This window comes from Antechinus flavipes, chromosome 4 (assembly GCF_016432865.1).
Source record: "Antechinus flavipes isolate AdamAnt ecotype Samford, QLD, Australia chromosome 4, AdamAnt_v2, whole genome shotgun sequence".
NCBI lineage: Eukaryota > Metazoa > Chordata > Mammalia > Dasyuromorphia > Dasyuridae > Antechinus > Antechinus flavipes.
The window spans coordinates 323,923,368-323,945,524 of record NC_067401.1 but is presented as its reverse complement, the minus strand read 5'-3'; the positions used below and the strand labels follow the sequence as shown (position 1 = coordinate 323,945,524).

The 22,157-nt window shown below is 34.5% G+C and overlaps 1 protein-coding gene across 2 annotated transcripts in view; it reads right to left on the bottom strand.

Moving 5' to 3' along the window:
- Positions 1-22,157, bottom strand: part of ECT2L (epithelial cell transforming 2 like) — a 98,828-nt gene that overhangs the window by 55,250 nt on the left and 21,421 nt on the right. For both annotated transcript variants that reach the window (XM_051997855.1, XM_051997853.1), the window contains exons 3-5: positions 13,634-13,796; positions 10,796-11,048; positions 8,754-8,922 (exon numbers count right to left, since the gene is read on the bottom strand). In XM_051997855.1, coding sequence (XP_051853815.1) covers positions 8,754-8,922; positions 10,796-11,048; positions 13,634-13,796 — 585 coding nt within the window. The remainder of the gene's footprint in view (positions 1-8,753; positions 8,923-10,795; positions 11,049-13,633; positions 13,797-22,157) is intronic.

Sequence of the window (22,157 nt, the reverse complement as noted above, 5' to 3'; positions counted from 1 at the left end):
TCCATCACAATAGTGATTATTTCTATTTAATGTCTCCTCGGATTTTTGTCAGCGTCATTGAACAGGTTTTTCCTCTGTTCTATATTTCAAAGAATCTTGTTAATCTTGATGTATGAATAAAAAGCAATTTCTAATAAAAGAGTTTGGAAAGTAATGTTCTGTTCTATCAAATTAAATTCTTTTTTGTAAACCCCAAAAGATACAGAACAATCTTATATTTTCTACATGGCCCCATATATCAAAGTTTAATTTTAATTTATATTAAAAAAAAAAAAAAACTATCTCAACACTCAGTCCTGTATTTTCCTTTTGTGGCTCTGCAGATCCCCTTCCTGAGTGTAACAGGAATTACTGCCTTCCTGAGTTATCTGTCCTTCATTCTCAGAGGACCCTGATATCCAGAAGGTGATATCATGATTTGCAAATGGATTAAGACTTAATTTAAGAGTTATGTAAAAGTCACCAGCCTCATTTTCTCCTTTGGAACCATCTGGGTCCAGTAGCAAGAGATAGATCAGAATGACTAGAGATGGCTAACAAGCAGAAAGGAAAGATCGTGGGCATTAACTGGTAACTTTATGGGAAGCACTAATCAATTAAGGAATAAAAATGCTACCTACAGTATTAACAGAATTGATATTTTCAACTTCTCAATTCTTTTTGGGTCACTCCATGTTCTGTGATGGAAAATAGTGTCATTCTATTGTTTCTTTCATCTGCTCCTGAGTATATATCATTTGTTATGTTGTCTTCCCCTAATATTTTCATTAAAATGAATGTGCTTTTCATAAATTCTCAAAATGTAATCTGTCTTTGGAGTTATAAATTTTCAAAATCTCAATGATGGTTAGTGCAATTTTTTAAGAGAAAAAGATCTAAATGTCATTGTTAATTTAAGTTTTAAGTGCTTAAATAGTTACACAAACAATAACTGATATATGGTGCTTTAAGGTTCACAAAACTCTTTAACCACAACTTTGTGAAATTAGATAATTTATATTATTTATATTATTTATATTATTTCTGTTTTACAGAAGACATACTGAGTCTCAGAGAAGTTAAGTGACTTGCTCAAGATCACAGAGTTTCAGTGTTGGGATTGAAGCCCAGATTTTCTGATTCTAAGTCCAGTTATTTTGCCACTGCAACGTGCTTTTGCTTACTTTATAAATATCAGGAAATTTGTAAATCAATATTAATAGATTCACAGGTACTTAGGATACTAGATTCTATTATTGCCAGTGCTATTCTCTGCCCATGAGAATCTTAGATTTGCATCGCTTTTTTTTTGGACCATACAATGTCTTATAATTATAAGACATTGTATGGTCCAAAAAAAGCGCGTAGATCCCAGTAATGCATGATCTAATTGAATTGCTATGAAGAGACAGTGGGGGAAAGAGTTTTTTAGGATTTTAGAAATTTTAGAATTTTAGTAAAATAAACTGCCAAGAACATGGTGCTGGAAATAATGCTAGACTACAATCGGGAAGAAGCCTGCTTCAAATCCTCCTCTGATCCCACAGGCAAGTCATTAAACCTTTCTGACCTTCAGTTTCCTTATCTGGAAATAAATGAGTTATGCATTCATAAAAGATAAATTCTATAATGATGATAAAGATGATAACTGAGTTTTGAATGCTTTTTAGGAATATTCTTAATTCCAGCTAGCCCAAAAGTGACCAACGTAAGAGATTGTAATGTACTCTGTTTCAGTTTCCTTGGGGTCTCTGAGAGCAGGCTTCATTTCAGTTCAATAATCACCAGAAGAATAGCCAGGGGTTAAAGACTAAATCCTTTATTATCTCATTGCCTGATGCTGGGCAGCTTTCTGGAGAGTCTTTTAGTCTGGCCTTGGTCTTAGTGGGGGAAGTGCAGGAGGCAAGGTCAGCCACCAGGAGCTTTACTGAAGATGAAATGAATTTCTGTCTCCTTGGCTCTAAGAGCTTCTAGTGCGCTTGTCCTCTGTGGCTCTGAGAACTTCCTCTCTGTGGCTCTCAGTCCCTACTTATATGCTCCACACAGAGTGTACAGCAATCATTATATCACTAGGGAACCATTATTTGTTATAGGATTAAATCAATCATACTGAACCATGCTAAACCAGATAACCATTGCTCTATCAAGTCCACTTAATACTTTGTAAGCATTCTTTGTTTCAAGTTCAGAATTCTAGCCCATAACAAGAGATGACTATCATGGTACTATATAAGAAACAACAACACAGTCCCAGGCAGAAAAGTTGTATAAGATGTTTCATGACCATTTAGTGTTCTCTCCAGTGCATTTTCTCTAATCACTTCACTCATACATAGAGAGAGACAGAGAAAGAGACCGAGACAGAAACACAGAGACAGAGACTGAGACAAAGACAGAGGCAGAAAGATAGACAGAAAGATTGAGAAAAGGGGGGGAAGACACACAGAGAGGCAGAGACAAAGGGGAAAACAGAGAGAGATACAGAGAGACAGACATGAAGAAAGGAAGAGAACAATTACTTCTGACACAAGCATATCAGAGAGAATATAGAAAGGCATAGCTATCATTGACCTTCTAATACCTTAGGATTAATACCTGTCCTTTGATGTATGTGTTACATAAAAACTCCAGTGGTTTATAATATTGTACAATACAACTGGTTTTGCCCAAGAACACACATAGAAGAACTAAATTCAAGGGCAGCTGCCCAGAAACCCAGACTTCCCAGAACTGTGCTCTTCTAACAGAGTATCTACTCTCTTTCCTTCCCCAAATATTGTGTCATGTGTCACAGTATACGGGCCAGTTTAATAACAGTTTTCTATACTTTTATAAGCTACCTAAAAATTAGCTTAGGGGGAAAGAGATGATTTCTTTAAGATTAAGAACAATTGCTCTGTTTTTTTTCTAACACTAGGGGTGAGGGAAAGTCCATCATTAAATTTTCATTGTGAGCATTATACCACAGAAATTAGGTAATTGCTACAAATCAGGGTTTGCTTTGTCTAGACTTAGAAAAGTGTTAATAATGCAGATTAACTTAAAAGTATGTGAGTATATGTATTCTTCTCCCCTTTCTCTTTCCCCTTTCCCTCTCTCCCAGCCAGACTGTCATATTGTAAAACATTTACCAGCATTCCCTTGTATTGCTCTGTAAACATTCAGGAGGAGTGCAAAAAATACAGTAAAAGAAGTCAATGTCAGGTTAATAATAACAAAAATAACTGGCATTTATTTAGCATGTTAAGGTTTTCAAACTAATTTACATCATCTCCTTTGAGCCTTATAATACCCCTAAGTTTATACCTTCCCATTCCCTTGACAGACACCTCATTTGAACATCTTACAAATTCATTCATAACTTTAATAGGTCACATGTTACCTTGTATGATTTGTCTAAGCCCTCCTGTAAATTATCCACAGAGAGCATGTACCCCACCATGCTGGGGCTTTCCTGTTTGGGGCATAAAAGAAGCACAGTCTACTGATTATATTTAAATAGGAACATTTTCTGTTCTGGTCATACATTTCTCTGCTATCCTTTTGCACTATGTCTATGTAAATTCTTCATTGATTATATGGACATATGTCCATGCAATGGCTACCATGTTTCTTCATTGCCCTTTGAATGATTTTTTACTTTAATTCTTTTGAAATTATAGTAATCTAGGCTTCATTCACAATCATATGACATCTATCACTAGAAAATAAATGTTAAAAAGGCATATCTGTTTCAGGAAGATGTTTAACACCTTGTTAAAATACACAACTATATTCCAAATTAAATTCAACTTACCTTCCCTGACCTACTCAACTCTAAGTTGAATTCACTGTCCATTTGTGGTGTCTGTTCACAATTTACATCCTGCTGGACCTGTTTTATGGGATGCCCATTGAACTGGCTATCATGGTCTGGACAATAGGCATGCTTTGTCTACTTGGATTTTTCTTGTATAGATCATAGGCTTAGAATAGGAAGAAATCTCAGTGGTTATTGCATCCACCTAGTCTTCTAGTTCCAAATTATCATTTTACGAAGGAGGAAAATAAGGTCTAGAAATATTATATGACTTACCTAAGATCACACAACTTGGACTATCACCCAGATTCCCAGACTATATATCAAGCACTCTTTCCACTGTGCCATTTGGCTCTGGAGAGTTAGCCTAAATTCTGTTTAGTTAATTGTAGATTTTGATTAGGAGGTTTGTAATATTCTAGGATTTGATGTAATCACCAACATAATGTCATCTCCAAATATCTATCTGGAGTACCTCACACATCATAGGAAATCTCTCTTTCATTTGGACTCTCTGCTAGATTTTCTCTACAAAAGTGGCAAATAACCTTCCTGTTTCATGTGTTCCTAGATATTTTGTCAATACAGCAAAGGAGTCATTAATATAAGTTACCTTAGACTGTCCTATCTCTTTAGCAAAAAGATCATTGTGGCCTCAGAGAGATTTCTAGACTTTTGTCTTTTTTCCTTATTGTGGCTACTGATTTACACTGGCTAATTTTCCTTAAAAAATGATAATAGTCTATGTTAATTTCTATTAATTTTCCCATTTCCTATTTTTGCCATCATTAGCTTGTTTAAATAGTTGGAATTATTAATTACAAATCATATTACCTTATTTTTATTTCTACTTTGAATAATTAGCTCATATTCTGATTATGTAACTGATTTGGAAATCGCATTGTTCATCAATCATTTTCTATCTGTTAAGATAGAATCAATTTCACTTTAAACATGTTATTCAATATTACATTCAGAACTTCCGAACTCTCTTCTTTTTTTTTTTCCGAACTCTCTTCTTAAAGAAAGTATTAATGAAATAAGGATACAAGTATTTGTATAGTCTGCTAGCCTTTGAATTGTTTAATTTCTTAATTGTGAGCCATATAGTGCAATATTTTTTCCACTATCTTTCCTTATGTGCATTTGCCCTGAGTATTAAAATATACTGATTTAATTCAGAGTATCTTATTTATTTTTTGCAAGGCAATTGGGGTTAAATGACTTGTCCAGGGTCACATAGCTAGTAATTGTCTGAGGCTGAATTTGAATTCAAGTTCTTCTGATTTGAAGGCCAGTGCTCTCTGCCAAATCATCTAACTACCCCATATCTTAAATTCTTAATAGACTTTCTCTACCTTTTCATTCTTTGTAATGGATGTTGATATATAAGCTACAATTATTTTCATGATAATATTTTTACAAATGCTCAGCATAAGCATTGCCATAGAAAATGAGCAAGTGTCAAAATTATCTTTCTGATAGCCTTTGCATGAAGGATAAAACCAATCCTGCCAATTCATTTATTTGATTTTCCACTGAAAGACTGTAAGCTGCAACTTCCCTTTTTGTACTAGTTTCATTTATAGAATGAATGTTAATGTTGATATAAGTCAGCCCTTCAGTAACATGTCTATCCAGTAGTCAAAGATCTTACATTTAGGATAACAGCAATTAAGCTAATGTTAATCCTTTAATCATTAGCATTTCTATATATTCTTGACTAAAACCCATCAGCAAAAGATGGAGAAATTTCATTTAAAATAACTGTATGAAAATAAAATATTTGGGGGTCTACCTGCCAAGACCAACCCATTAACTACATAAATACAATTACAAAACACTTCTCACACAAAGTCAAATCTAAACAACTGAAAAAAATCAATTGTTTATGGATATAGGCTTAGCTAATATAATAAAAATGACAATTCTGCCTAAATTTGTCTACTTGTTCAATGCCATACTATTTTATAGAACTAGAAAAAAATAACAAAATTCATCTGGAAGAAACAAAAGGTCAAAAATATCAAAGGAATTAATGAAAAAAATACAAAGGATGGTGGCTTAACAATATCAAACCTAAAACTATATGAAATTAAAAAGCAACAGTCATGAAAATCATTTGGTACTGGTGAAGAAATAGAGTGGTGGATCAGTGGAATAGATTAGACACACACGACACAAGATACACACGGGATATAATTTAGTATATAAACTCCAGCTTCTGGAATAAGAATTCACTTAGGCCAAAAAATCTTTTAAAATTGCTGGGAAAACTGTAAAATATGTCATAAACTTGGCACAGACTTACATCTCACACCCCCATACCAGAATAAGGTCAAAACAGGTACATGATTTGGGCATAAAGGATGATACTTATAAACAAATTAGGTGAAGAAAGGATAATTTACCTATCATCTTTGGAGAAGTGAGGAATTTATAACTAAAGAAGAACTAGAGAACATTATAAAAGGCAAAATGGACAACTTTGATTACATTAAATTAAAAAGGTTTTGCACAAAACCAACAAAAACAAGTTAAAAAGGGAAGCACAAATTGGGAAAAAATCTTTATCGCCAGTGTTTCTGATAAAGGTCTCATTTCTAAAAAATATAAAGAACTGTCAATTCTGTCAAATTTATAAAAATATAAGTCATTCCCCAATTGATAAATAATCAAAGGATATGAATGAACAATTTTCAGATGATGAAATTAAAGCCATCAATAGTCATATGAAAAAAAATGCTCTAAATCATTATTGTTTAGAGAAATATAAATTAAAACAACTCTGAGATACCACCTCACACCTCTCATATTGACTAAGATGACAGGAAAAAATGATAAATGTTGAAGGGGATGTGGGAAAACTGAGATAATAACGCATTGTTGGTAGAGTTGTGAAATGATCCAACCCTTCTGGAAAGCAATTTGGAACTATGCCCAAAGAGCTATAAAACTACACATATCTTTTGACCCAGCAGTGCTACTGAGTCTTTATCCCAAGGAAATCACAAAGGAGGGAAAGGACTCATGTGTTCAAAATTATTTGTAGCAGCTCTTTTTGTGGTAGCAAAGAAATGGAAAATGAGTAGATGCCCATCAATTGGGAGATGGCTGAATAAGTTGAGGTATATATAGATAATGGAATATTATCTACAAAAAATGATGAATAAGATGATTTTAGAAAGGCCTGGAACAATTTACATGAATTGATGCTGAGCGAAACAAGCAGAACCAGGAATACATTATATACAATTAATAGCAAGAATGTGCCATGATCAACTATGAAAGATCTGGTTTTTCTCAGTGGTTCAGTGGTCTGAAGCAATCCCAGTAGACTTTGGACAGAAAATGCATCCAGAAAAAGAACTATGGAGATTGAATGTAAATCAATACATGCTATGTTCACCACTTTTTTTTTTCTTAAATTTTATTAAAGCTTTTTATTTTCAAAACATATGCATGGATAATGTTTCAACATTAACCCTTGCAAAAACTTGTGTTCCAATTTTCTTTCCCCTTCCCCACCTCCTCCCTTAGATGGCAAGTAATCCAATATATGTTAAAAATGGTAGAAATATGTTAAATATAATATATGCATATATATTTATACAATTATCTTGCTGCACAAGAAAAATCAAATCAAACTGGAAAAAAATGAGAAAGAAAATAAAGTGCAAGCAAACAACAACAGAAAAAGTGACAATTCTATGTTATGGTCCACACTCAGTTCCCACAGTTCTCTCTCTGGGTGTAGATGGCTCTTTTGATCACAAGACCATTGAAATTGACCTGAATCATCCTATTGTTAAGAGAGCCAGGTCCATCAGAGTTGATCATCCTATAATCTTGTTGTTGCCATGTACAATGATCTCCTGGTTCTGCTCATTTCACTCAGCATCAGTTCATGTAAATCTCTCCAGGCCTTTCTGAAATCATTCTGCTGGTCATTTCTTATAGAACAATAATATTCCATAGCATTCATGTACCATAATTTATTCAGCCATTCTCCAACTGATGGGCATCTGTTCAGTTTCCAGTTTCTAGTCATTACAAAAGGGCTGCCACAAACATTCTTGCACACTCAAGTCCCTTTCCCCTCTTTAGTATCTCTTTGGGGTATAAGCCCAGTAGTAACACTGCTGGATCAAAGAGTATGCACACTTTGATAACTTTTTGAGCATTGCTCTCCAGAATGATTGAATCCATTCACAACCCCACCAACAATGTATCAGTGTCCCAGTTTTCCCACATCCCCTCCAACATTCATCATTATCTGAGAGGTTATGTTTAGTAGTATCTCAGATTTGTCTTAATTTGCATTTCTCTGATCAGTAGTGATTTAAAGGATCTTTTCATATGATTAGAAATGGTTTCACTTTCTTCATCTGAAAATTGTCTGTTCATATCCTTTAACCATTTATCAACTGAATAATGGCTTGAATTCTTATAAATTTGAGGCAATTCTCTTTATATTTTAGAAATGAGGCCTTTATCAGAACCCTTAAATGTAAAAATGTTTTCCCAGTTTATTGCTTCCTTTCTAATCTTATTTGCATTAATTTTGTCTGTACAAAAACTTTTTATATGTTCACTTCTTTTCTGTTTTTTTTTCTCTTCCATGGTTTTTCCTTTTTGTTCTGATTTTTCTCTTCCAACATGATTCATAAAGCAGTGTCTATTAAAAATAAATAAATTTTAAAAACAAACTAGAAAAAAATAAATATTAAAGTACTGATACTAAATTACCATCAAATGCTACATATAAAATCACAACACAAACTAAAATGATGTTTAGAAGAAAAGTAAAAATCTGAAGTTACATGAAACTATATATTATTAGAGTTACAGCTAAAAACAAAGTATGAATTCACTCATTTTAAGAAAGCACCACATGTTAATTGAATAGTTTGAATGTTAGATACTGAGGTATTGGCATGATCTTTAACCTACAGAAAATGGAGATTTTGCTTACTTTTTAGGTAAGGCTTCTAAAGATGTTAAAACAAGCTGTTTTTCCGAAGCTGCACTCAATTTGAGGCGATCTTTTATAACCTGTGGGAGTTGTGGCTGGCATCTGGATTTTAATACTGTAGAACAACATGTTCCACTCATCCAAGGGGGTCGAACTTTAAATAGCTCTCCTGAAAAATAAATATCAACAGTTTGTAGGTTTCTTTAAAGACATGTAAATAGAAATAAAACCATCAAAATTAAAACAGGAACTAGGAGTAATAACACAAATGAAAATAACTTGGGTTTTATTTGTACTTGGTATTACAATTGAAAGTACCTTGTGATTTTAGCCAGAAACCAACAATGATAAGAAAATAAGCATTTCTCATATTTGAGAAATAATTTATATGTTTTTCCTTCCTTCTTATTGAATTTAAGCTTTCCTTTTTTATTAAGCCTCCATATAGAAATGAAAAGGAGATATTCCTTTTAAATCTTAAACACAAATTAATCTTGCCACTTATTTTGTGAATCCCAGAAATATGAAGCTTAAGCTACAAATGTGACTGGTCATAGTTCATTTTCTTTCCTATACTCTCTCTAATTTACCCATTCTTTGCCACACAGAAGTTTATGAATTTAGAATCTGAAAAGACCTCAGAGATCATTTAGTCCAAAGCTACAGATGAGGACATTGAGGCTCTTGAAGAGTATGTGACTTGCCCAAAGTCACACATGGAAAGTGTTACAATTTGAAACTAAAGAACTTCTACCTTCAGAATCCATGATTTCTTTCTCTTTTTTTTTCTTCCTTTTTCTTTTCTTTCTTTTCTTCTTCCCTCCCTTCCTCCCTTCCTCCATTCCTTTTCCTAATTTCCATCCAGATTCTTTTTTACTCCATTTCTCATCTTTCATCATATTCACTATATTCCTTCATCTTGTTTTTCAACTAGATACCAATAAAGTGATCTGAGTTGAGCTTGTATAAAATCTTTTATCAGAAATCTTATGTGATAGTACAGGAAGAAAACAGACCAATAAGATTATCAACTGACAAGAAGAATAACTGACATTTATATAATACTTTAAAGTGTGAAAAGTGCCTTACATATGCTCTCATCATCTCACAACAACTACTCTACAAAGTAGATGCACTAGAAATATCTTCACTTTGAAGATAAAGTGATAGATTGTTACAGGTTAATAAGTTCCTTGTCCATGGCTAATAGAATTAATGTCAGAAGTAATATGTGAATTGTGATCTTCCTAATTCCTAGTGAAGACTTCAAATTTTAAGGGAAAAAAATAGACATTTTTTGCTTCTACTTGCCATTATAGTTTTTCATACTTAAAAAACAATTTATCTTAGAAAATATTCATATACACTTAACTCAGCTTTTGTTCTACTTGGGTAATTGCTAATGAAACAAATCACAAAACCTTTTTTTTTTTTTTAACCTAAATAAAAAGAGATACATGCTATAATGAAAACAAGGCTGCAGTTAGAGTTATCAGATCTGATTTTGAGATCCAATTCTGCTTTTTTTGCTAACTATGGAAAGTGGGGCAAATATTAAGCTCTGAAGGTCTCATTTTCTTTTTATCTATAAAATGAAGAGACAAGATAACCTTTAAAGTTCTTTCTAGCTTTAAACATATCTGATTCTTCATGAATTAAAAGCAAGTATAAATTGAAGCAATTTCCTGAATGAGCCAATCCTCTACTTCCTTAGTTGAAAGCAAAATTATGATCTGTATTAGTGGTTAAGCAAATCCCTGTATGACAAATATAAGTCAATGAATTAATAAATTCCACCTCTTCAAAAAACCCTTTGCATAACAAGATTTCTAAACAACTAATGTGACCTTCACTTCAAGCACTATTTGAACATGTCCCAAAGCCTAAATACAATAAAATAATTTGGACAAGCTATTAAGAGGTCTTTGCAAAAGTAGTTAAACTTCATCTAGACTAACCATTCACATTCACTTCCAGTATAGGCCCAATCAAAAATTATTTTCCCCACTTTGGAATATTATGGATTCTGAAGTATTACTAACTTCTATGGAATGCTAATTTCTCCCAAATAATTTTTCTTAGGTGTCTTTCTCTTTGCCTTTCTTCTTCTTCTTCATTTTCTGATTTGGGTTCATTGAGAGTCCCGTAGATGGCAGAAGCTTCCCTTGGGGTTAGCCAATCCAAAGTGGCAACACAGGCGATGTAATGACGTTTCCAAGCACCATACTCATTATCTGAGGGATCATAAGGGAGAAACCATCCAAACCGGATGCACTTTGGCCTCCACAAACAATCCTTCAAACAAAGAAATAGATGGAAAAGAAAGATTGTCAACTTTTTTCCTTCAACACTAGTTTCCAGACATTTTTCAGACTCAGGGAATTTTTTCCATTACAGTTAAAGTTCCTTCACAGGTAACATACTAAGGCAGCTTTAAGCTTCCCATTATCTCATGATTCGATACATTTCAGAGCACAGATAAAAGACTCCACTCTCTGGGATAAGAAGCAAACCTTGTTTAAGTCTGCCATCTGTGATAGAGCCATAGTGCTAATCTTCATTTCCATCCCCCTCACTTATGTTCCCTCCCTGGAGTATTTATTCTCCTGACCCTAGAATTTAGGGAACATTTAAAAATGCCTTCAATTGAGGGATCAAATTAAATCATTGTGAATAGTTTCCCTTCATCCATCCTAGGGTTGGTTAGATTGTTTTCCGAGGGTCTTATTACAGACTTTCCTTTAAAAGTATACCTATTTTAAATGGAAAAAAAAAAAGCTTGCTTTATCACAGTGTAACACTTGTTTCCCTAGGCTCTCCTCTGCAAACTATAGATTTTGTTATTGTATTGTTAGGAGTTTAATGGAATGTTGCAGAAAGAGCAGTTTGGGCTGGCAGTTTAGAATTTAGAGTTTAATGAACTCATTCTAAAAGCTGCTTTTTTCTCAGGAGTTGGAGAGAATGTATATTTTTTTATCTTTGGTAACAAGAAACTATAAGCTAAACTATAAAGAAAACAAAGAAATTGAGGAAAACTGTTTTTCTTGTAAATACTGTTGACTTTCATGGTGAAACATAAAAATTCTCTGACAAGTCTGGGAAGAATTGTCAGTTACAGTGCATTCTAGAGGACATGCTACCTATGATGAGTCAATAGAGAAGAAATACAAAGGACCAATATAATTTAATTCCTGAGAGGGTGAACTTAACTTTCATCTTGAGGAAAAATATGAAGAATATACTTGAGAGACTTTAATTGAATGAAATGAATGATGGAATTATGGTACCAAAACTAAAGAAAGTCAAATCTAAAACTGAAGGTTTGAGGAAACTAGCTAAAATCTTTCCTATTGCCAAAATATGGTACATAATTATATTCTTTATTTCATTTGTTAATAAATTATATATCCAATAACTTTGATATTCATTTAATCATGGAAGATTAAGGATTTTAACATGTAAGTTTAAATCACAAATTTATGTTGATATATGAGTAACTACAAAGAGTTGGCTGTGTCTAAACAACAAATGATACTATTGGGAAAGAAGGCTTCTATAATTCAATAAATCAATATTTACCTAGAGAAGAGGATCAAGACAATCAATTAATTATTGAGAAAAAGGTCACAAATTTATTAATTCTTACGAAGATAAACTATATCTTTTGATTATCCTAATGCTTAAAATTAAAAAAAAAAAAAACCAATATGGTAACATGTCAGGTATCAGGCTGAGGGACAACCTAGATATAAAGTGTGATTTAGCCTATAATACTTAATAAAATAAATGTTTTGAAAATTGAAAGAAAAAAGGAAATGACACACAGAGTAGAAACAGGAGTTATGATGGAAGACATCATAGTTTTCTTAGCTTCTGCTAAGTTCAAGAACTTGATAAAGCAACTCAAATGAGCTAGAGTTGCACTTCTCAACAGATGTCAGCTAGGTAGAAATTAGTGCAAAGATCACTGCTACCAAGCCATTTGGGCTTTACACAAAACGATTAAATTTAAATTGCATGATAACATAGTATGCACACAATAAAATGTAGAAAAATGGAGTAGAAATAATTTATCATGAAGGGAAATTCCAGGAGGAAAAGATGCCATCTATTTTTTGAAAAGTATTCTGAGTAATTAGTTAACATTTAATTAGTCAACTGACTTGAATAGTTCATAAATGTTAATTTTGGTGGTGGGAAGGGGAAAATGCATCCAGGTTTATGACTTCTTTGATATAAGGAAATTCTAATATTAAAATTTCCTCCACTTATACTGCAACATATCCAACATATAAAGGACTGCTTGCCATCTAGGGGAGGGGGTGGAGGGAGGGAGGGGAAAAAAAAAATCGGAACAGAAATGAGTGTCAATATAATGTAATTATTAAATAAAAAATTAAAAAAAAAATAAAATAAAATTTCCTCCACTAATTTAAATTAGCAAATTGGTTGCTTGGGAATACTAATTGATAGCCAAAGAGTAGAGGCAGAATTGAATTCAGATCTTCCTGATCTTAAGGTCAGTTCTCTATCCACTATGCAACATGGGATTGCTTACTCTAGTTACAACGTAAAATACTATGCTGAGTAATGGAATTTCAAAATTATCTCCCTTACTCTGTCCCTTACTAAAAGTGTGAGTTTGGGCAGTTTGCTTTAGTTTCCTAGATATAAAAAGAGATCAATGGAATAGATAACCTTCGAGGTCCCTTTGAGATTTAAGTCTATGATCCTATAAGCTTGAATACAAGTTTAAAAACAGTTTTGTTTCTCAAAACTTTATCACAATGCTTAAGGATCTTCTTTAGAAGACAGACTTCATCAAGCTGCCCTTACAGATGTGTTTGGATTTTGTGACAAAGAATTGACAATCCATTGACCTGTTCAGTTAAAAACTTCCAAGGCCAGTTAACTTGTGCAGCTGCACACAAATCCATGGGATTCAGGAAGGAGAAGATGTACAAAGAAATGAAACGTGGTAATACTGTACAGAAATCCATTTTGACCACTGGAATCTTCTCAGGAAATTCATCTTTGACAAACCTATAAAAAAGACATAGGATTTAGGCCTTAGAACTGATGTTAAAACTTAACTCTAAGGCTCAAACTACTTTTCTTACACTGTCTTTCTACTTGAGGGACTTATAAAATCTTTAAAAATAAAAATTCTACATAAATAAAATATAACCAACTTTTAATTTTCCACATGACATCAAGGATACTTTTTAAAATAACATTTCATCTATTATTTCAACTTCCTCTAACAAATATTGTCATAAGGAAGAGGTATTGATTAAATCAATCAATCAATTACTCCCATCCTACTTTACCCTGCCAACTGGGATGAGAATATTGAGGCAGTAAATCAGAGATATCCCTGAAGTCAGGAAAACCTGAGCTCAAATCTGGTCTCAGACACTTTAACAATTCCTAGCTGTGTGATCCTGGGCAAATCACTTAACCCCAACTGCCTCAGCAAAAAACAAATAAATCAATAAATGAATGGATAAATGGATGAATGAATAGGTGAATGAATGAATGATTAAATGTGTAATTAGGAGAAATGAATTAAATATAATCAAAGTCTAGATATCTCTACTGATTTGATCAGTTGAAAGCGGTAGACTATGTGTGAGAAATTCTCTATTTAAAAGTCCTTAAAAGCCTCTGGATGAAATGCAGAGACACTATCCAGGCAGCTTATCTGGATTGGTTTAGGACACTCAGTCCTAAGTCCAAAGAATTGACAATCCATTGACCTGTTCAGTTAAAAACTTCCAAGGCCAGTTAACTTGTGCAGCTGCACACAAATCCATGGGATTCAGGAAGGAGAAGATGTACAAAGAAATGAAACGTGGTAATACTGTACAGAAATCCATTTTGACCACTGGAATCTTCTCAGGATTTACACACACACACACACACACACACACACACACACACACACACACAATTGCAAGCCAATTAGGAATTCATTTAGGCAATAGAGTATGTATAGAAACTTAGTAGTAGAAACTGGCATAGCTTCCTCCACTGGAATCCTTTGGGAGCCAGAGTAAGAAAAGTCTCCATTTCTTTCTCCCTACTTTTTTTCCCTTGACTTAAGAACAATCTTATAAACTCTGAAAAGTTGCAAGACTGTCATAGTCCTAGCAGCATCTCCAGATGCTTTGAGACCCTGTCTGCTTTGAGAGCCAGGAAAAAATAGAGACAATGAGTATTTTCAAGTTTCTTCAAGGAACACAGAAGAAAACAATACTATGCCCAAGGAAAACTTCCTAAGTATCTCACAAAGGGAGATGTGTTTTTTAACCATGAGCCTCTTTTCCCCTGGACTTTATATATGCTGTTGTTGTTTTTTTTTTTTAATTTTTTAATAGCTTTTTATTTACAAGTTATATGTATGGGTAATTTTACAGCATTGACAATTGCCAAAGTTTTTGTTCCAATTTTTCCCCTCCTTCCCCCACTCCCTCCCCTAGATGGCAGGATGACCAGTAGATGTTAAATATGTTAAAGTATAAATTAGATACACAATAAGTATACATGACCAAACCATTATTTTGCTGTACAAAAAGAATAAGACTCTGAAATATTGTATAATTAGCCTGTGAAGGAAATAAAAAATGCAGGCAAGCAAAAATATAGGGATTGGAAATTCAATGTAATGGTTCTTAGTCATCTCGCAGAGTTCTTTCGCTGGGCCTACGTAGCTGGTTCAGTTCATTACTGCTCTATTGGAACTGATTTGGTTCATCTTATTGCTGAAGATGGCCAGGTCCATCAGAATTGATCATCATATAGTATTGTTGTTGAAGTATATAATGATATCCTGGCCCTGCTCATTTCACTCATCACCATATATATATACTTGGGAGAGTATGTCCCACAGAATTTGGAGGTGATGTTCTGTATCAACTATTCTTACTATTCCACCTTAGTATGGCCCTCTAATTAAAAGTGGCTGAATAACTAATCAATCAAAATTAACTGTTGGAAGAAGAATAGCAAATTCTTGTGAACTATAGCATTAGATGGATACTTCTAGCTCCTCAAGGCTTCCACTAGAACTCTGAGAAAAGAGGTAAACTACTATCTATGGGAACAAAATCAGCCAAAGTGAGTGCAGGATGGGTAAGTCCCAAGGGTATACTATACTTCATTTTTCAACTCCTTATGATTAATATTCTAATGACAAAAGGCAGTAAAAGAGGAAAAATGAAAGGTCTTAAACTTTATTTATTTCAATACCTTCATATTTTCCATTCATCACTATTCTCTTTCTTGATACCCCTTTTCCAATGGGGAAAAAGAAATGGCAAATAATTCTTTCCTTCTCTCTTTCCCCAACTCTACCCTATCTAATATTGATTCTCCTGCAAAGAGCAGCAGGTTTCAACCTCTAAAAGCTTAGCAAAACCTAGGGTCTGTAACCTCAACATGAGTTTCTAAAACACTTTAAATCAATTTTTGGAAGAATTTACATATCAAATTCTGGAAGAATTTACCCATTAGTATTTTCTAGAAGATTATTATTTGTTATCCCTAATGTATTTCCTATTAGTTTCTTTTGAAAAGATTAGACATCTGTTCCTGAAGATTTTTGAAAAGTAATATTCTCACATACTCAACATGGAAGAGCTCTCTTCTGCCAATTTTCCTGATACACTTTAAATTCAAAATAATGATGCATTCTGCTATTTCTGTGAATGTTTTTGTTTTATATTAGGTTGAAGCAAGGGATTGATATAATGTTTCTTTATACTCCAGCTGCTACTTGCATGTAACATTTTTTTCATTTCTAGAAGACTGGAAATGAAATATTTACTCCTCTGATATAAGTTTAAGATAAAATTTCTTCTTTCTGAAGCCAGATTTCCTACTTATCCTCTAACATAGAGGTTTTTAACTTTTTTTTTTATGTCATATACAGAATAATGTTTTTGAAAGCACAAAGTAAAATAAGAGTACAAAGGAAAGCAATTATATCGAAATGCAGCTATCAATTTTTTTTTCCAAAAAAAAGTTCATGAGATCCCTGGTTAAGAACATCTACCACAACATAGTATTTACCAGCTTGTACTTGTACTTACTAATCAGTCTCTAATGACCCAGTCAACAATTCCTGATTGAGCCATCAAAAATATTGAAACCTCTTGTTTGAAGCAGAAGGTGCCTCAGTTTATAATCTTTTTTTCTGTGGTTCAATGCATCCATGCTTTGAATCAGAGAATTTTCTAAATTTGCTCATGAGTACTTTCTAGTTCTTTACTTAGTCTTTAACCTATAGCTTTATTTTCTGACTCCTGCTTTTCACTCCAGACTTATCTTGATTTGATTTTTCCATTCTTGGCTCCTACTATTATGTCTATAAATCTTAGCATGTTGGCTATTACAAGAATAAACAAACTTTTCATCCACATCAATAATAGCAGTTTATATTTATGTAGCTCCATGAAATGTGGATATTCCCTGTAGGGGAAGGAAAGGTGCAGTGATTACATTTGCCTCTCCCCCCTAAAAAAAAATTGCAAAAATCCCAATGAATAATCTTGTTATTCTTTCTTCCTTGTTTAGTAATAAAATGTCTGTGGAGAAGTCGTGGAGGCCGAGGAGAAAGGAATAGGAAATAAAAGAATCAATACAATACCAATCCCTGAGTAATCAACAATTCCCTACAACTTCTCCCATTCAACAAACAAACATTTGCAAAGAGCAGTGATTCTCAAAGTATGGTCTAGGGATGCCTAGAGGAGCCACACCTTTTAGGTAAGTCTACAAGATCAAAAGTATTTTCATAATAATACTTAACATTTCAATTTCTAATAAGTAAATATTGATAGCTACAATGATCCACATAAAAGCTATTGGGAGGTCCTCAATAATTTTTAAAAGAGTAAAAGGATACTAAGAACAAAATGTTTGAGAACTGCTATTCTAAGGCATTATGCAGAAAACAAAAATACATAAGACACAATCCCTGTCCTTCTGCGTATAATATTCTTTAATGTCTCAAAAAAATCATTTATTTCTTAGTAAATGAAATAAACAAGTGAAGCTTTCTCAATAAGTCTATGAGACCAGGCCTAAGTCAGGTGATCCCTATTCTCAGAGGTCTGCAGAGCAGGAAGATCAAGTCTTAGGCCCAGGTTACAGGAAGTCACATCATCTCTAGACCTACAGGTTTCTAAAAGTTAAGACCCTAGGTCAGTGACAGGAAATGACAGGAAGTGAGGTGACCCACAGGAAGCACACAACATTGGTAATGATTAGTTACTTCCTTTTAGTCTATCCAATGAAAAGGCTTGGGTCTTTTGCTATTTAACCAGGTGTTCTGTTTCCAGCTTGTCAGGTCTAGGAGCACATGTGGGGAGCTGGGATGTCTCCCAGGTGTGTCTGGGCCTCTCTCTGCAGGGACTAAATAAATGCTTTCTCTTTGAACCTTGGATTAGTTAATTTGGGAAAGAGGGTTTTTAGCACATTAGCAGATAGAAAATGACAAGTTACTAGGAGTCATTTCAGAATCAGCTTCTAATTGGAACATATGTCAAATGTCAAAATCAACACTAAATTAGAAAAAAAAGACAAAAACATGATGATACTGGGTTTGATTTCATCAGAAATCCAAGTTATATCAAATCCCTGAGGCTAAATTTTGTCTGTAAAACAATTTATGGTCCATGGCTTTGATACTCAGCATGCCCCTAGCACTCAGCCTTGTTGTCTTTCCCCTTACTCTCCCCCCATGCCATGTAGTATCTCTCCTAACACCACCATGCTTCTCGACCCCACTTTTCCTCCTTACAGCTAATTCTTTTAGGGTGCTAAGTTCCTTTCAGCATGTAGCCTGCCAGCTAAGGACATGCCCCGATCTCATGGAATGCTTCCTTTCTACTGGGTAATTGTTACGTTCCACTGAGGAACTTGTCTTTCATATGCTCTCCCACTCTATTTCATATTTATCATTCCTGGTGTCTATTGTATTCCATCATTTTGTCTGTAATCTCTTGCCTGAATAAACCTGCTTTCTGCCAAAGAGAATGACCATTATGAATTCTTCCTAAATGGAACTGATTGGATGAAGTTTTCTCAAGTTTATGAAATTAGGCTTAAATCACATGATCCCTACACCCAGTTGAGTCTTGGGTTTCAGGAAGTCACATAATCCCTATTCCGAGACTTGAACCCTGGGGTACAGGAAATTTGCAGGAAGTGACATGACCTGTGGGAGGCAGAGAACATTGGTGACTGATGCGGTTAGTAACAGTGCAGAGAGTTGGGGTGTGAGAATCCCCTTCTGGTTGGCACAGATTCAGTGTGAAAGAATTCACAAACCCAAAAAGTTTGGCAAAAGGGAAGTTTCATTGTTGGCACTGCAGAAGCCAGCTTTGCTAGGAAGACAGACTTCTGAGTGACAAGGTCCTGGCAGAGAAATAACAAAAGATTTTCACTGAGAAGAAGGTCTCTTCACAGCGGGCAGGAACTATGCCAAGGAGAGAGATTCCTTGACAGAGCATAATCCTGCTTTGGATAGTCTGCAAAAATATGAGTTTAAAATTCTGTTCTTTAATAGGAAATTTGAGACTGAGGTTTCAATTGAATGAGATTTCTTCAATGTTGTCACTATCCCCAGGCCTAGATTTCCAATTGAATGAGATCACTTAAGTTCTAGCTACTAGGAATGATCCTGGACAAATTTTCAGCTCAATAGAAGGTATAGATACTCAAAAGAAATATCAGGTCCAGATGTCCAGCTAAATGAGACCACTAAATAGGTAGCAGTCCTGGGCTAATCTTAATGAAACCACTTAACTGCCCCAAAGATAAGACCTCGTCAGAGGAGAGTTTCAGGACTCACCCCAAAAGTCAAGGAGGCCAGGTTCAAGGAGGACATTTCAAGGTTCACCCTCATCATAGACCATTGGTCAAGGATGGTTAAGTCCTTTTAGTCTATAAATGAGAAGGCTCGGGTCTTTTGCTTTTAAGTACTGGACAAGGTGGAAGCTGGCCAGGTTCCAGGAGCACATGGAGGAACTGGGATGGCTCCCAGGTGTGTCTGGGCTTCTCCCTGCAGGGATTAAATAATGCCTTCTCTTTGCACCTGATGATGTCTCTGATTAGTTAATTTGGGAAAGGAGGTCTAGCACCCATCCTACACATTCCCATGACAACCCCAATCTTCGGTGCCTCCCATCACCTGGTGTCTGTTATCAGCTACGTCAGAACTAGCACATATGAACTCATTACAAGTGGTGCGGCGAATAGAGTGCTAGATGTGGAATCAAAAGATCTGAGTTCAAATCTAGCCTTAGACATGAGCTGTGTGACTCTGGGTAAGACACTTAACTATTTGTCTCAGTTTTCTCAACTATAAAATAAGGATAATAATGGCACTTGCCTCCTAGAATTGTTGTGGGGATCACATGAGATATTTGTAAAACCTGGCACAAGCTTTTCTTGTAAACAGTATGTAAATGCTAGCTATCATTCTCATGCTCATTCTCATTGATGTAGTCCTGGATAGTTAGGGGAGCATTTGAAAAGAAAGCCTGAAGCACTGAAAGGTTATAACTCTCTCTGAGGCAAGCACAGAAGGCACAGATAAGGCCATCCCATCCTTATGTGAACCTTTTGTTCTTAAATAGGTCTTATATTCAAGTGGATGGGGGGAGTCGTCTCTCTGTAGAATCCCCCCACCTTTACTTTTCCTATCAGAAAGCTAAGTTATGATGTCAGACCTCTGAGGTTATATCCCCTATAAAAGATGGTATAGATAAAGATACTTTCTCCCACCTCTTTCCTTTAACAGCTTCTTTCTCCTGGTTAACTGTCGAGTTCCATTAGGGAACTTACCTCTTCCCTTATTAATTGTTTAAAGCCCTTTCCTTCTTAATTCCTGTGTGCTGTTCACATAATTAATAGCAAAACTTTGTAACTTGTGATATCTTGTCATGGTTGCTCCATGTCCCGAACTTTTATGTAATATTTTTTTTACAGTTTATTGCTCTCTTGAATCTCTTTCTGTTTACCACTCTTGGTATTTATTTTACCTCTTCACTCATCATCTGATATATACTTTGTGAATAATTGACAATAACAGTTTAAGAAGTGTCATGAAATCAAGAACAGCTAAACCAAAGTTTAAAGGCATTCAGGAATTAGTTTCCAAGATAATTTAAAAATTTCAAAAGAATAGAAAAGATTATGGAGAGTACTATTGCAACTAAAAAGCATGTAAGAAAACATCAGCAGCTAATGACAGATTTCTCTCACTTAATAGTATTTTAATTTTTCTGACTGCATGTAAAGACAATTTTCAACATTTATTTTTAATAAGATTTTGATCTCCAATTGTTTTACTCCCTCTTCTCTCCCTAAGAGTACAAGCAGTCTGATATAGGTTAGACATGTACAATCATATTAAAAATATTTCCTCATTAGTTGTATTGTAGAAGAATAAGATTAAAAGAGAAAATCTGTGAGAAAGAAAACCACACCAACAACAAAAGTAAAAATAGTATGCTTCGATTTGTATTCACATTGGATAGTTCTTTCTCTGGATTAAGAGGACCTGAGCTCTAGTACCACATCTATTATTATTTGCTACCTGTATAACCTTGGGCAAATCCCTTTATTAAGCACTGGAGATACAACCTAAAAAATGAAATAGTCCTTGCTTACCAGCAGCTTCATTTTTTAGGAGGTACATGTATATACATTTCTATACACGTACAACATGTATATATGTAATTATATAAAAAATAAATACAAGAAAATTTTGAAAAGGGAAGCACTAAGAAATCAGGAAAAGCTTAATGTAGAAGGTGGCATTTGAACTGAGTTTTGAAGGAAGCTTAGGGAGCAGTGAGAAGAAAATGTCTTTCAGGAATGGACAGCCCGTGACAAAGCATGAAAATAGGAGATGGACTCTCCATCCCCATGGATGAAGGAAAGTATAAAATCCAGTTTGGCTGGACAATATAATGTGCTAGGGGGAGTAAGGTATAATAAAACTGGAAAATTATTTTGGGGCTAGTTTTTAAAAGGCTTTATCTATGCGCAGCTAGGTGGTGCAGAGGATAGAGTACCAGCCCTGAAGTCAGGAGGACTTGAGTTCAAATCAGATCTCAGACACTTAATACGTCCTAGCTGTGTGACCCTTACTTAATCCCAACTGCCTCAAAAAAAAAAAAAAAAAAAAAGGTTTCATCTGCCAAGAGTTCATATTTGAACCTAAAGGTAATAGGGAGCCAAGAGGGTTTATTAAGTAGGTGGTGAAGCAGGTAACACAGGAAGACCTGAGCTTTAGGAAATCATTTTTACAGTTTTGTGGAGGAATAAAAGAAGAGGCTTGAGGCAAAGAGATCAATCAGGAGGTTATTGGATGGATTAGAATGGTGGCTA